The sequence below is a fragment of the Equus caballus genome, chromosome 29, assembly GCF_041296265.1.
Source record: "Equus caballus isolate H_3958 breed thoroughbred chromosome 29, TB-T2T, whole genome shotgun sequence".
Taxonomy (NCBI): domain Eukaryota; kingdom Metazoa; phylum Chordata; class Mammalia; order Perissodactyla; family Equidae; genus Equus; species Equus caballus.
The window spans coordinates 24,900,956-24,916,440 of NC_091712.1; the positions used below are offsets into that span (position 1 = coordinate 24,900,956).

Genomic DNA, 15,485 nt, shown 5'->3' on the forward strand with positions numbered 1-15,485 from the left:
GCCAATGCAGGCTTCCTTTGGGTTCTAGAACAGAAGTTTTCCGCAATGGTGCCTCTGTCCTGTCACTCTTCACCCCATTCCTTATGATGACTGCTTCTCATCTTTCAGGCTTACATATCTCTTCCTTCGAGAGGGTCTCCCTGACACTCTGCCTATTTTCTGTCACTACACTGGGTATATTACCTTTAAAAGCCATGTCACAATCTGTAATTATAGGATTAGATATTTGTTTCTACTCTGTATCCTCTCAGACTGTACTCTATGAGGGAAGAAATCATACGCAGCACCTAGCATGTTACCTGGCACATAGTAGGTACAATTAAAAAATGCTAGCTGCATGAATGCATTCTTCCGAAGTGTCAATGAAAAAATAAATAATGGAGGAAAATACCAGCTGCCTTAACGATACTCAGACTTAACTCGTGCCACAGGCATAAGGGGTTGGGACAAACTCACAGGCAGCTTACAGGGCTTCCTCTCGCCACCAGCCTCCACCCAGCCGGAGTCCCCTTGCCTCCTGCTTCTGGATAGCATGGCCTTCTCCCTTAGGCAAGACAAAAGGCTCAGGCTAAAATCTTCTGATTCCTCTGGTCTTTCCAGTCAGCCTTGCCTTCAAGGTCACAGCAATTTGTATGGACGTTGTTGATCAATGAGGTGAAAACCCTCTTCTTCCCAGAGCATTTAGAAGACTCTCTTAAGTGCTGGGCATTCCTATTTCTGGAGGTTCCACCCCCTCATATCAAACAGATTAAAACGAGTTCATATCCCACATTTAGCACAATACACTTGCTGTAAAATATATTAGAAAAGATTTTTGTATTTTTGCTCTTGGAATTTTTGGCTATGACTAATGTTTAATTTTTGTTTTTTTTTAGATTTTCTTTTTTCTCCCCAAAGCCCCCCTGGTACACAGTTGTGTATTTTTAGTTGTGGGTCCTTCTAGTTGTGGCATGTGGGATGCCGCCTCAGCATGGCTTGACGAGAGTGCCATGTCCGTGCCCAGGACTCGAATTGGCGAAACTCTGGGCCACTGAAGCAGAGGGCATGAACTTGACCACTCAGCCATGGGGCTGGCCCCTAATGTTTAATTTTTGATTGGCTGTTTATCTCTTTTATCAATTGTTATATATCCTTATAAAATAAGGCTAACTCACAAAATGCTTGTAAATATAATGCATTTTTGATACTAAATTTAATAAACTTGATAGTATTATGTTATGTGCTGTAGACAGTTAATAAAATTTGTATTATTAATATTGTTTGCAGTTTTCTTTTGGAGTCAGTTTTTTTTTTTCTGATCTCAAGGTTTTTCTTAAAAAAAAAAAAGAAAATGAAAAAGTCACAAGCCCTAAGCATTGGGAATATGTTGCCTAGTAGATAAAACAGCACTACTGCTGTTTTCCTCGTATTTGTAGACTTCCTTTCTCTTAAGGACTCTTTGGGGTCTCAAGAGAACTTCCTCTCCCCCTATGTATAGGAAAATGGTCTGTTCCACTACAGACTTAGTTCAAAAATAACTATAATAAATAGCAAGGAGTAACTTAAAAGGCTGTTCTCTTATAGGAATTGGGCTACTATGTTAAATGCCATTACTCTGTTATTTATTTAAGCAGAGAAGATAGTTGCATTTTTAAAAATTACTATCGAAGTAATATATATGAATTTTAGAGAATTTGGAAAATGCAGAAACACATTTTTTAAATTATCCATAATTCAAACCACATTCCTTACGTATCACTGTCGACAGTAGGACATAGTTTATTTTAGTCTTTTACACAGGGACATACACATACACATACACATTTTATAATATTAAAACCATATCTATACACAATTGCGTATCCTGTTTTTTCACTTAGATTAATATCACAGTTATTTTATGTCATTACATTTTTCTGTGAAAATAGCATTTTTTTTTTTTTAAAGATTTTATTTTTTCCTTTTTCTCCCCAAAGCCCCCCGGTACATAGTTGTGTATTCTTCGTTGTGGGTTCTTCTAGTTGTGGCATGTGGGACGCTGCCTCAGCATGGTCTGATGAGCGGTGCCATGTCCACGCCCAGGATTCGAACCAACAAAACACTGGGCCGCCTGCAGCGGAGCGCGCAAACTTAACCACTCGGCCACGGGGCCAGCCCCTGAAAATAGCATTTTTATCGGTTGCATTAGAGTCTGCCATATGGATCTACTGTCATTCAATTGCTCTCCAATGTTGGAAATTTCTATTTCTATTATAAAGGTATACATAATAAAGATATAATGCTGTTGGAGATTGACTCTTGTCCTCCACACAGCTTCCTGTCTTCTAAAGAGGCTGTTGGCATTCTCATCCTCTGCTTGGGGAGTGGACAGGAAGTGGGGGCAGGATGGAAGTGGTTACTCTATGTGTTGGCTCCTTTCACCCAGTCTTCTTACAGTCCAATCTCCCCAAGTCAGGCCAAGAAAACAGCTGCCAACTGAGTGGTAGATTCCTGGAATTGCTGCCACTGTCCTGGAAGTCCCAGCCAGCTGCAGAAGCCAGGAGAATCACCATCAATATTTCGGTTGAGTGGACAACCCCTACCAGCTGGTGCCAAACCAGAGCCATCCCATGAGGGGTTTGGACAGCACAGCTAGACCCTCAGAACTCCCAGATGGCAAGCTGTACTGCATCATGTCAACAGCTTCCCTCCCAAAAGTAACTCACATGTCCCAATTGAATTCTTGGATCCCATTTATTGCATTTTGCCTGGGTTTGACTGAATATACACTTTAATAGTGGTCTTCCAAAATCACCCCATTTTGAACGGCAAGGCTCTGGATGACACTACAAAAGATTGAATGGAATTGTCCCAAATCATGCTCTGATCTCCTCAGAGAACAATGAAAAGCATAATAGCTTCCAAAAGCACTAAGGAAGTTATTGAATTCCTCTTCTCAAGGAAGAATTCTTCTTGGAATCATTCAATTGAGGAAGTTCTTTTTTGATGAAAATGGTAATAAAATAAAGAATCAGAGCATCCACCCTATTTCAACCCCCATGTCTGGTATTGTATACCTCAGTCAACATAACACGTTTACCATGCTCTTCTAGAATAGTAAATAATGTTGGTTACAATAAAAGAAAGTAAGAAACAACAGAACAGCATCAGAAACAAGTCAGTATTGGGAGCCTTTCAATCTTCCTGACATTTCCTTCTCTCTTCGTAGTTAACTTGGCTGCTGGAGCCTTTCTTGCAGCTGTGATGGCCTTGGCACCTGGATGAACAGCCCAACAGGCCAAATGCAAAGGGGTAGGAGCAGCGTTCTCCTTGATTGACACGACCACATGCCCATCCTGAGATCGAACTTCCTTGCTCTTCTTTCTCAGGCCATGCCTCTGGTTAAGATCATTGTTGAATGCTGGTGGTTGGGAAGCTTCAATCCTGGACAACATGAGCAGCCTGAATAAGGTGCTGAACCAAGGACATATGCATTGTTCCCTTATCACACAAACTCCAAAGGAAAACAGTGATCAAATTGCTAGGTTGCTAAATCCACGTAGTATCTAACTCTCAAGTTTCAACGCTATGTCTAACCTAACCTAATTTCTCAGTAAATATATCTGAATGGAACATTGCACAAACATTTCCTGGGGGTGGAATTTTTACATGTAACTTTGCTGTGAGAGATGAAAATTTCCTTTTCATTTATTCACCAAAACTTTGCCATAGTGCTACGGAAAGGGAATATGTTAGGTTCACAGGGAGGATACAGAGTGAGTACCACATGGACTCTGGCTTCAAAGAATTTATTGTCTCTCAACAAGTCAGGAAATCACATTTCTCTTGATCTCAGTTGTCTAGTGGATATAATTTGAGAACTGGATTAGGTACTTTCTGAGGTCATTTCTGTGACTCTCAAATTCCTGTATCACACACCCCCTCTGCAGAGTACAAAGTTAATGTGAAAGGTCATTGGCAAAATCAATAAATGACCTATTTATGAATGGCGTGATATTAAATGCCATTCAAAGCAAGTTAAATCACCGAAAATCCTGTCCCTTTACAATACTGTATTATATATTGGAAAGTTGCTAAGAAAGTAAATCTTAGATGTTCTTATCACACACACAGTAATTATGTGTGATGGAGATGTTAACTAACCTTACTGTGGTAATCATTTCACAACATACACATGTATCAAATCCTCAAATTGTACACCTTAAAGTTACCCAATGTTACAAGTCAATTATATCTTAATAAAGCTGGAAAAAAATTTCTGTCTTTTAAAAGTTACAAGTCTCCTCACTACTCTCTGAAAATACCACATGATTTTTCCTTTCCATGCCTATGCCCCTATCTGCCTAACAGGGGTGACACCTTGTGTACCCAACCATAGCTTGCCACCCTTTCACTTAAAACCTCACCTGACAGTGCCCACAGGTAGCCATCTCCCTTTCCTGTAGGCTCATTCAACACTTTGTGGTCACTAAATTCAGTTTTTTAGCAGTCAGAGCAAGACCATTGTCTTGCATTATTAATATACAATTAAGTACAATAGAGCTGTTATGAAACAAAAGTGCTATGGAAGCACTGAGGTGAGTGGATTCATTTCAACTAGGAGGATGGTGAAAGCAACAGAGAAGAGACAATATTTGAGCACAATGGTTTTCAAGGGCTTGATAAAGGGGTTTATGTGGAGTGGTGCTGAGACGCAATAATCAATGATGATTCTAAGCTTTCAAGCTTGGATCAATGAAAATTTGTTAAATAAATGAACTTCTAGCCGGGGTAGCTGACTGATATGAATGCCATTCCCAATAGAATAGAAAAATGAAGCAACACGTGGGATGGAGGAAGATGCTGAACTTGGTTGTAGACACCTTTTGAGATCCCTGTGGACAACTGAAGTCAAAATGTTCCACCAGGCCCTTCTCTGGAATTAGGGGAGAATTTACGGGCTATCTGCAAATATTTACATTTTATCTTGTATGTGTTTAGTGCTGTATGATTACAAAGGGCTTTTCATAGCCATTGTCCAGTGTTGATTTTGATTCCAATAAACATCCTATAAAGTAGGTAGGGCAGAATTATCTAACCAGGCCCAGAGTAATCCCTAAAGTGACATCTGTGTCTGATTATCCCCAGTGTTAACACGAAGAACCTGAGGCTCAGAGACGTTCACTGATTTGCTGGAATAAGTGGGGGAACTGCACTGGCCCATGTCTTCTTACTACAAATTTGGGTGGTTTTTTTTAACCACTAAGAGTGGTGATGGTTGACGCTGGGGGAACACACATCATTTTGGACAATAGTATGAAGCAAGAGGGAAAGGACTACAAGAGGACTTTGGGGCAACTCCCTATGTTTAAAGAACAGTTAAAGAAAAAGGAGGAGCTAATGAAGGCGACCACATGACCCATCACTCCCCACCCCCATGAGACTCGAGCTCCTGAAGGGAAAGGGTCTGTCACGCTTTGTCTCCCTGACAGAACCATGCAGATGACCAAGCACGTAGTAGGTATCCACACAGTAGGTATTTGAGTGGAGTAATAAAGACAATAGATAGCGTGCTTGCCCAGTGGGCTGGCTCAGGGTATGTACCTAGAACGGGCTGATGATTACTGAGGAAGAAATAGCCACAGCAGGTATTTAGACCTACGTGGAAGGGTAGCTGACTGAGGTGCGTCAGGTATTCCCAGCGTTAAGAAGGGCTGATTTAGGGATGTAAAGAACAACTTGGAGGATTTGAAGTAGAAGGTGCAATTTTGGGCATGATCGTCCTGGCCAAACCAAGGGCTCTCGATGAGGAACGCAGGGTCCTGTCCGGGGAGGGTTTTGGTGGTGTTAGCAATAGACAGCCCAGGCGTTAGGTGGGAGTGTCCCTTCTGCATGACTCCGAGAGTGTGGGGAGGCCCAAATCCAGGGTCCGAAGGGCCCGATGGTTAAAGGCACAAAGGGATTAAGGAGTTCATTTCAGCGCCACTTCGGGGGGCGGCCAACGATGCGCCCAGGTCCCTTCCCTCGGTGCCAGGGAAGCCCCGGTCTCCATGTGGCATTTCAGGTCTCCTGACTTTGGCAGGGCAAGCGGCCCCTCTCCTCCGATCTCCCCACTCCCCCCATCCTTCCCTCTTTTCTTCCTGGGGAGCAGGAGGGGCTGCCTCGCGGGCGTCCTCCGCGGGCCGGGAGCGGACGGCCGGAGCTCGCCCGCGCACACAGGGGGCGGCCGGGCCGCCGCGGAGACCGCGCGGGAGCCGAAGCGCAAGGGCGCAGCTTAACGGTCCCGCGGCCGCGCCCGCGCCCCGCGCCCCGCCTGGCGGCGCCGCAGCTGCCCGCCCGCCCCCTGCGTCATGACGCCGGCGCCCAACGCGGAAGCCGCTCGCGGCCGCCCGGTCCAGCCGCGGGCTGAGCGCCGAGCCGCGGAGGCGCGGGATCCGGCCGGGGCGCGAGCCGAGCGCAGCTTCCCTCCCCTGCCAGCCGGCCGGGCGAAGCGGGCCGAGCGGGGCCGAGCGGGGCCGAGCGCGCCGGGGGTCGGAGGAGGGCACGGCGCGCCGGGGCTGCCGCCGGGGGGATGCGGCTGCCTCCCCGGGCCGGCGTGTAGAGAGGGCGGGTCCCCGGCCTCGGGAGCGCGGCGGTGGAGGGGACAGGCGGCGGCCATGGCGACCCCCAGCAACCTGGGGTCTTCCGTCCTGGCGAGCAAGACGAAGACCAAGAAGAAGCACTTCGTAGCGCAGAAAGTGAAGCTCTTTCGGGCCAGCGATCCGCTGCTCAGCGTCCTGATGTGGGGGGTAAACCACTCGGTAAGGGCTCGGGCTGCGGCGCGCAGTCCCTTTCCTCCTCCTCCTCCTCTTCCTCCTCGCTCCCCTCCTCCTCCTGCTGCAGCTGCTGCGGGGCGGGGAGCGCGAGCGGGGCCCCAGCTCTCCGGCTGCTCCCCCTCCAGGGCTGCCCGCCCGCCGCGGCGTCTCCGTGCCCCCAGCCCCGCGGCGCGCGCCAGCCCCTCCGGGCCACCCGGGCGCCACTTAGACCCCCTTGGGATCTAGGACCGCGTGCAGGACGAAGGGTTCCATCTGCATTTGAGCCCTGCGGCCAGTGCCGCCCCCCGGCCGGCCGCCCGCGGTCTGTCCCCGCAGCCCCGGAACTGGGAAGTTTGTGCGGGGCGCGGCTACGCCTGGGCTGTCAGCCCTGGTGGGGGCTGCTGGGGTCAGTGTCCTGGCGATCGCTCCGTTCTGCTGGGGGCGGCTGGGCGGCCCGGTCCTCCGCCGACCGGCAGGTGTACCTGTCCGAGGCTAGGAGGGTCCGGAGCCTCCCCGAGGGGGAACGGATGAGAATAGTGGAGATCGGGGAGATTGGGGCAGCAGCTTTGGTGCTTAGGTCCTTTTTTCCTTTAAAGGCGATATTATTGGACACAAGGAATCTTTTTGGCAAAGAAAAAGCCAGTGTAAACATGGCACTGGTGTTCAGCATCTTCCTCTGCTCCTCTCCAGCATCACCCTGCCGCTGTGCCGGCTGAGGAGCCGCTTGGCGGGGAGTCTTCCTCCCCACACCACCTCCCCCACCCTGGGGAGCCAGGCCGAAGTCACCGACTGCGGAAGGGCGGCCGGGGGGATGATAGCAGGAGGGGGGTCTCAGCTGGCGCGCATAGGAGGGTCTTGAGTTGGCTGCACCCGTTTGGGGAGTTTGTTGTAAAGGCTGGAGGAGAACGCTTGGAAAGGTTAGCTTAACGCCCAGCCAGAGGTGGTGGAAGATGCGCCGCTGCGGGCTCTGCGGACTGCGGTTTGAGGGTCTGAAAAAGCCTCCTGCTGATCTTACAGCGAGAAACTCCTGCAGTTTTAATCTCCTTGGGATCAGGAAACATGATAGGAGCTCTTGGCTGAGCCATGAAAGTTTAAATGAGCCTGTGAATTTTGACCATGACCTTACCCACTGCAGTCAGTTGGCATCTGAGGAAAAGTGTAAGCTTACTTTCCCTATTGTCGATTTCAGTGCATGTCTGTGTTCTTTGGAGCATAATAGAAGTGACAGAAAACCATGCTGGCTTCTTAAAGAACAGTCTCAGTTTAATGAAGGTATTTAAAATGGCTCAAAAGCATCGTATTTGTGTTTTTCTTCCCTGGCTGAGCTGGGGAAAAAGATGAAACAGTACCAGGGTTGACTGTGTTTGTATGCAGGGACTGTTTTTAAGCAGGTTGAGAAACGATTATTTCTATCAGCCTAATGCCTGATCTGTTTAAGTTCATTTTAACTTCCTGACAACTTCTTTAGCCAATTAGGAATGTAAGTTTTTATAACAGCATACATTACTGCACCAAAACTGTCATAGGTTTTATTATAGTAAATAAAATGAATTTTTTCCTATGTAGTAAGTTGACAGTTTAGAGTTATGTCTATTTCTGTTAAGCTTTTTTATTATTTATGTTGTTAGTTTCCTTTTTTAAAAAAATTTATGTTCCGTGTTTGTGGGTGCTTTTATCTCCTTTGGAGTTCTGGTGTTTTGGTCAGGAGAATGTGTCTGAGTTTAATCTAGTAAAGTGGCATCAACAATATGCTGCTGAAAAAGTGTGCCCTCTGGGAATGAGTCAGAATTCCAAAGAAAATTTTGTAATTGTGGGTGTTTTACTGTAACCACCTAAGTTGCTACATTATATTTGAATTGCTACATTTGCTTAGACTTCCTTGCTAATTGGAAATATTTTAAAACTGCTTAAGGCTTGTAAAAATAATGTATAATTTGTAGATAGTGAATTTCATGTTATTTTCTTTTGCCTTCAAGAAAAGTTAGCAATTCTAAATATCGTCATCATCTAGAGGAGTCAAGTTTCCATAGTATGTAATGTAGCCATGTTATTCATTCCTGAAATATATATTGGGGACATAGTGCCAGCCACTGTGCAAAAGATTCCTAAAAATGCCCCTCATATTTTCGTCCCAGATATCTTTATTTTGAGGGCTCTGAGTTGACATAACAAAGCGATTTCACAGCCGCCTTTTTCAAAATGTTTATTTTCTTTCTTATTTTTGACAAAAAGAAAGGGAAGTGTATATAAAGATGAAATCTAAGCACTTAGTGCCGTGTATTTCTGATTGATTTCATTTTAGGTGACAAAGTCTGATATTAGATAAATGTTTTTATACGACCTGTGTGCACCAAAGTTTATAGTATAATGAGAATAAATATGTCAGCATTGTTAAGAAGGAGCAAGCATAGTGTTGTATATGAATGGGGACATTTGAGAGAACATAGCAGAGAAGGGACAGGTCATTCAAATCCGAGTCTTTCTCTACATTTCTAATGTGATCAAAATTAACAGGAAAAGATTTGTCATGAATAAAGCGATTTCATGCTTTTAAAATTCATTTGGGTTTGTCTTAAGGACAATTAGAAATAACCGTACATTTGGAACGCTAAGGGGAACTGCGTATTTATTTTACCACGTAGGCATCTTAAAAGGGGATTGGGAATTTTCTGCATACTATGGTCAAAAGCTCATTGGATCTGTGTTCTAATTCTTTCTCTAATTTTGTTGACCTTAGGCATGTTAACTAGTTTTTGCATCAGTGTTTGCATCTGTGAAAGAAAATAATTGGACTGGATGTTTTCCAAGTTTTTTTCTACCTTCAAGATTCAACTATTTTTATAGTCTTCCGGGTTCATAGCATTATATTAGGATCCATAGACTAGGAATAGTAATAGTATAGAACAAACGTTACATATATATATAATAGTATACAACAATAATAGTATTACAATAGTATAAACAATAGTCTATAACAATAAAATAGTATATAACAAAAGTTGCACCTTGCAAATGCATCAGCGTTCAGGGAATTTCATGGCCGTGACCAGAAGGAAGGAAATCTGATTTTAAGGGCTGTGTGAACTAAGAGTTTGTCGGATTGATTGTAGTTGGGCTGCATTGCAGTGTATTAAGTCAAAGTCTTTTTGATTAAAATGTAAAAATTGCTATTAAGGTGGAAATTTTCAAGTCCATTGTGGTGATAATTCTCAAAGACAAGAGTAAGCCTGACTTCGTGTGGTTAATTTGCTGTCGCTGCTTTCTAACTTAAAATACCCACCAGTGAATGGATCACTGCCAATTTTTATTTTAAGTATTTTAAGCAGAGAATCTAATTGAATACATAAAGGGAAAGACGACTTAAGAAGGCAATTTTGTCTTGTTGCATTTGGAATTACACTAAAAATGATCAGGCAGCTAGCTTCTTAAAATTGTATTTTAATAGTGTGTGGCGCATGTAGAATGATAGGAGCCAAGACTTGTTTTAAATAGCGATTTAGAAGATCTTTATGCAGAGTGAAATGTGAGCCTTCTAGAAATTAGTGTTTAAAAACCTCTTTAAGTATCTAGAGGAAGACATCATCTGTATAGAAAAAATTTAAAGAACATAAAACTTGTTTAAAGTAAATATAGTATTTAAGAGTAGCCATTATTAATGTTAAAGTCTTTTGGTCGCAAGCCGTAGAAACACAGATAAGCTGAGGCAAAAATTTAAAATAGCAGGAGGGTTCTGGAGGTCCATCACTGTGGAAGGAAGAATTAGTAACCAAACCAGGAGAAGACCAGGAATAGGGCTGGGCTTCCAGAACAATTGGTAGCAGGTGATTGGGTGCTGTTGGGATTTTTCTGTCTGCTTTGGCTTTCTTCTCGTTCATAGCTGACTGGTTTCCTGCACAGGCCAGGGAACTAATAGTTTCTGAATTTCACATTTTGTAATTTCTGCCCCCTAAAAGGGACTTTGTGTCTTCGATTCAGTTGTTAAATTCCCGTGGAGGGATTCCTCTGGGTCTGGCTCCAGTGCATCATGGCCTCCCCTTGGACTAAGCAGTTATCGAAAGGTGGCAGCTGCTACCTGTTGGAGTTGGGGGAGGAACAGTCCCCCAAAGAAGGGAGAGGGCCCTGCCAGGCTGTCAGGCGGGCATCTGTCTTGGTAATGGAGCTGGGATGTGTATTTTGGTGTCTGCCAGCCGAGTTTTGACGAATATGCGGTTTTCTGGGTAGAGCACCCATAGCTTTTGTTACATTCTTGGCAAGGTCTGGGAAATGAAATAAGCAAATTGTATACTGGGCAAATAATGATGTCTTTTAGGTTTGTGGGTTTACATTTGGGCTCTGAAAAAGATAAGGAAACTAGGTTTAAAAATGAAATGAATGACCATGAAATATTGACCGAATGGAATATAATGAGGCAGTTAAATTAAAATAATAATTAGCTAGACATTGAATGGAACCCAACTAATCATTCACTCCAGAGCTAGTCTCACACTATTTTTTTTCTTCCTTTTACTTTTTAGTGGAAAGAAGAATGCCAAGCAGACATACACGAAGTTTATTAGAGAAAGCATTGTATACCCCCTCGAATTTGGGATGATCCTGAGAACAGAATACGCTTTCTTGTCCATGTCTTCTCAGATACCTTAGAGTGGATTGAGTGTTCAGAATGACACACAGGGCAGGGCAACGATTCCCCTTTTTACGGCAGGATTGTCTGCTATGCCTTTCGAAAGATTTTCAGCAAGAATTGTAATAAACAAGCAAAATCTACCTTAGTTGATTAGAAAATGCAGTCAACCAGAGTAGTTAATTCTGCCCAACATACCCTTTGAAATAGAAATTTGGGGATGTAAGGAGATTTGTGCAATTTGGCAGAATGGTTTGTGGTCAGATTAGGTGTAAATCCTGCCTCCATCCTTGATTGGCTCTAAGAGCCACTGACAACTACTTGAGCCTCAATTTACACATTCTTAAATGGAGATGATGATGATTACCTCACAGGATTATTTTGAGGGTTAAGTAAGATAATGTATTTACAGCCTAGCACTGTAATTAGCATATAATAAGGATTCAGTAGTTGATGCCTAAAAATGATCAAATTCAGATGTAATTAGGCTAGTAGCATATTAATAAGCACTAGACAACTGCTTCTCAAAATTTAGTGTGTATATGAATCACTTGGGGACATTTAAAAAATGCAGATTCTGGCTCAGCAGGTCTGGGCTGAGTCCTGAGATTCTGCATTTATCACGCTCTTAGCTGATGTTGACACTGCTGGTCCATGGGCTACACTTTGAGTAGCAAAAAAGTAGAAGGAACATCGTTAAAAATAAAGAGAAATGTTCAGGATCTGTCCCCTGACTGTGTATGATGAATCCTGGGAAGAATAGTGACCTGTGATAGAGTTAGAAAAGTTAGGAGAAGGAACTGTGTGTTGGAAACCAGTAAATTTTTTTAAATTTAAGAAATGTTGAATTGTGAGTAATGGTGATGGATAGTTTAGTGACAGTGCCCACCTGTGGGGTGTTGGAAGGCGGGATTAGAGCTCAGGAGCAAGTTTAGGGCTGGGACGGAGAATCGAGAATTGTCCACGCAGGACTGGTAGGTGAAGCCATGGGGGTAAAATAGGTCTCTGAGGGAAAAGTTGAAACGTTGGGGACACTTACTTGGTTTTGAGGAAAGGACAGAGGTAGAAGAAACAGGAAGCAAGAGAAAACTCAACAAGAAGGCCAGCAGAATTAGGTGCCCCAGAGATTATGACGTTCGTGGATGTACTTTTCAAGAGTGGTTGATTGAGGTGTGTGTGTGTGTGTGTGTGTGTGTGTGTGTGCGTGTGTGCGCGCGCGTATGCATGTACGCGTGCGCTTAAAGATTGAAGGAGCTAATGAGCGGAAGTAGAGGCAGCGTCTCTTTTTAGAAGGTTAGAAGTAGAAGGAAGATGAAAGATGCCGTTTTATTTAGGAATACCTAGCTATTTTCCTTGACTCCATCTCTTCCTTATCATTCTCACCTCTGCCAATCCTAACCAGATTTATTTCTCTCTTTCTTGGGCTGTTAAAAAAAAAAAAATACCTCCCAGCTTATTTCACTGTATCTTCTTTTATTCACATTTCCTTTTTGTCGTGGACCTCTATGACAGTCCGTTGATATTGCTCTTGAAGGAATAAATGAAAATACGTAGGCTACATCCTACCAAGTTCCCAGATGCCCTGAATTCTATCCAGGGACCAGTTAGGGGTTTGCGGAACCTAGTTAAGAACCCTTGCAAGAGTAAATTGGGGGTGGTATAGGGTGGGAAATGGGGGAGAGCGGCAGCAGCCAGGAATAGTAGTACATAGGCGCGTGTGTAGGTTGAATGAATTACCTAGTGAGATCGCAGTAGCTGGCACTGGTTGTCTAGTGGTTAAGATTCCAGCTCTCACCCTTGCAGCCCAGGTTTCTTTCCACGTCAGGGAACCACACCACCAGTCTCTCCGTGTCATACTGTGGTGGCTGCATGTCGCTGTGATGCGGAAGGCTCTGCCGCCAGTATATCAGATACCAGCAGGTTCAACCATGTGGACAGGTTTCAGCGGAGCTGACAGACTAGGAAGAAGGACATGGCCACCCACTTCTGAAAAAATTGGCCATGAAAACCAAATAGCCCCGGAGCATTGTCTGATACAGGGCGGGACGCTGAGAGCATGGGGCAAGACTGGGCAGAGCGGTCTGGGCCAGGCCTGGGAGTTATTCCTTTCTTTCCGTCATCCCTTTCCTTAGTCTTAAAAGCTATACTTTGGCAGAGTATTAATGTTGAGAGAAAACTATTTTCCCTTTACAGAAAGAAAATCAGTGCTTATATTCAAAGCATGTAGGAAAAGGGTATGAAATTTATTCATAAAAAGTGTTGCAGGGAGTTTTAAAACAGTAACCTACCTAAAAATAAGCCTTTACATTCAAAGTAAGCCTCTCTTGTTTTTCACCCGGCCACAGTGGTTAAGAGCTTGGGGTCTGGTGCCACACTGGTTGGTTGGCTGTATGACCTTGAGCAACCCATGTAACTTCTCTTTCTCAGTTCCTTCTTTATAAAAGGAGGTAATAATAGTACCTATTACAGAGGTTTGGTATGTGGATTAAATAAATTGGTACTTGTAAGATGCCCAAAGAATTACTGGCATGTAGTAAGTTCTTCATAAATATTAGCTGTCATTATTATTTTGAAAAAAGTATTTTAAATGATAAAACAAGAAAAATTATTAGAGTGCATGTTAAATTAATTGTTGCATTATCCTGGTTCATAGATGTAAAGTCACCATTGCACTTGACATCCTTGTGCATCTTTGAGTTACGAGTTAGTCATTTTAGAGTTATCTTTGTGCCCTTGCTGTAATTTCTATATCTATTTTGTCATCATGTTCTCTCTTGTGTCTCTAATGCATCCACTACTAATCAGGTTGTTTGAGGTATCAAAACTTAATTCAGATTTATTGGTTGCAAGTTATGTCAGCTATCGATTTGATATTTTACCTTTTTTTTTTTTTTTAAAAAGTACCAGACACTGTGCAAGATGCTTGGCATGCAAAATAAGTATATGGTGGACCCTGCCCTCAAATTGCTTTTAGTGCAGGAGAAACAGATATATGCATAAACATATATATATATATAAAACTATATATATGTAACTATATATATATAACTAGAGTATCAGGAATGGTGGGAGTGGAGGGTCTTAAATAGGGTGTAAACCTTATGAAGAAGACCTTTGAGTAGGGGGGTGAAGGAGATGAAGGGGTTGGACATGAGGATATGTGGAGGAAGCACATTTTAGGCAGAAGGAACAGCTGGTGCAAAGTCCCTGAGGCTGGTGCTGGCTTCGCATGCTTAGGAAATTGCAAGAAAGCCTGTGTGGCTGGAGCAGAGTGAGAAAGGGGGAAAGTGGCAGGAGATGGGGGCAGGGATGGGCTCATGATTACTTCTGCCCAGGACTCTTGGAGAAGAGTTAAAGAGGCACTGACATTGAGAGGGCTTTGAAGATGGAGTAGAATCTCCTGGCTGGAGAAGGCAAGGAAAGGCATATGTGGCCAGGGGGACCACACTGGGAAAAGAAAGCAGACCAAGTGGAGGATGGTGAGTGGTCGGGGATGGCTGTAGCCTAGCCTAGAGCCCTGCCACTCATTCAAGGTGTAATCCACAGAACAGTGGCATCAGTCATCACCCAGGAGCCTGTTAGAAATGCGGAGTCGTGGGCTTCTCTGCACCCCTTGTGGAGCAGAAGGTGCGTTTTAACAGGCCAGGTGATTTGTAAGCACATTGCAGTTTGAGCAGCATTGGCTGGGCTAAATCTTTGGTTTCAAACCCTGGGCTTCCCTTGGCTTCATCCAGAGGAGCTGTAGTTCTTCTCGTCTTCCTTTTTTCTTTTTTTAAATTGGGAGCACTGAATACATACTGTGTATATAAAAGGGAAAATATGTACAGGGGAAAAAAGGTTGTAAACCAAGAAGATTGAAAACCACAGAGGTAAATGACGGGCAATGTTAGGAGGTCGTTGAAAAAGTAGTTTGAGGCCAGATTTTAAAGGGCTGAGTAGCTAATGTTTGCCAAAGAAAAACTTAGCAACAGCCCTGACAAGGGCCACTTTAAAATTTACCATAATTCTCATAGGATATTCAACCCTGAAATTTTACTGTTCCCCCGTTCTTTGAAACTATTTACCTTTTCTCTCTCCTTAAACTTCCCTCTTGTGTTTTGTCCCTTTGCCTT

At 43.9% G+C, this 15,485-nt stretch overlaps 1 protein-coding gene across 2 annotated transcripts in view; it reads left to right on the forward strand.

Annotated features, from left to right (window-relative positions):
• The first annotated feature begins 6,308 nt into the window (after positions 1 to 6,308).
• PIP4K2A (phosphatidylinositol-5-phosphate 4-kinase type 2 alpha) overlaps positions 6,309 to 15,485 on the forward strand; it is a 164,952-nt gene continuing 155,775 nt past the window's right edge. Inside the window, exon 1 of one of the 2 annotated variants that reach the window (XM_023631945.2) lies at positions 6,309 to 6,758. In XM_023631945.2, the coding sequence (XP_023487713.2) occupies positions 6,309 to 6,758 (450 nt within the window). The remainder of the gene's footprint in view (positions 6,759 to 15,485) is intronic. The other variant, XM_023631946.2, reaches the window with a different exon arrangement.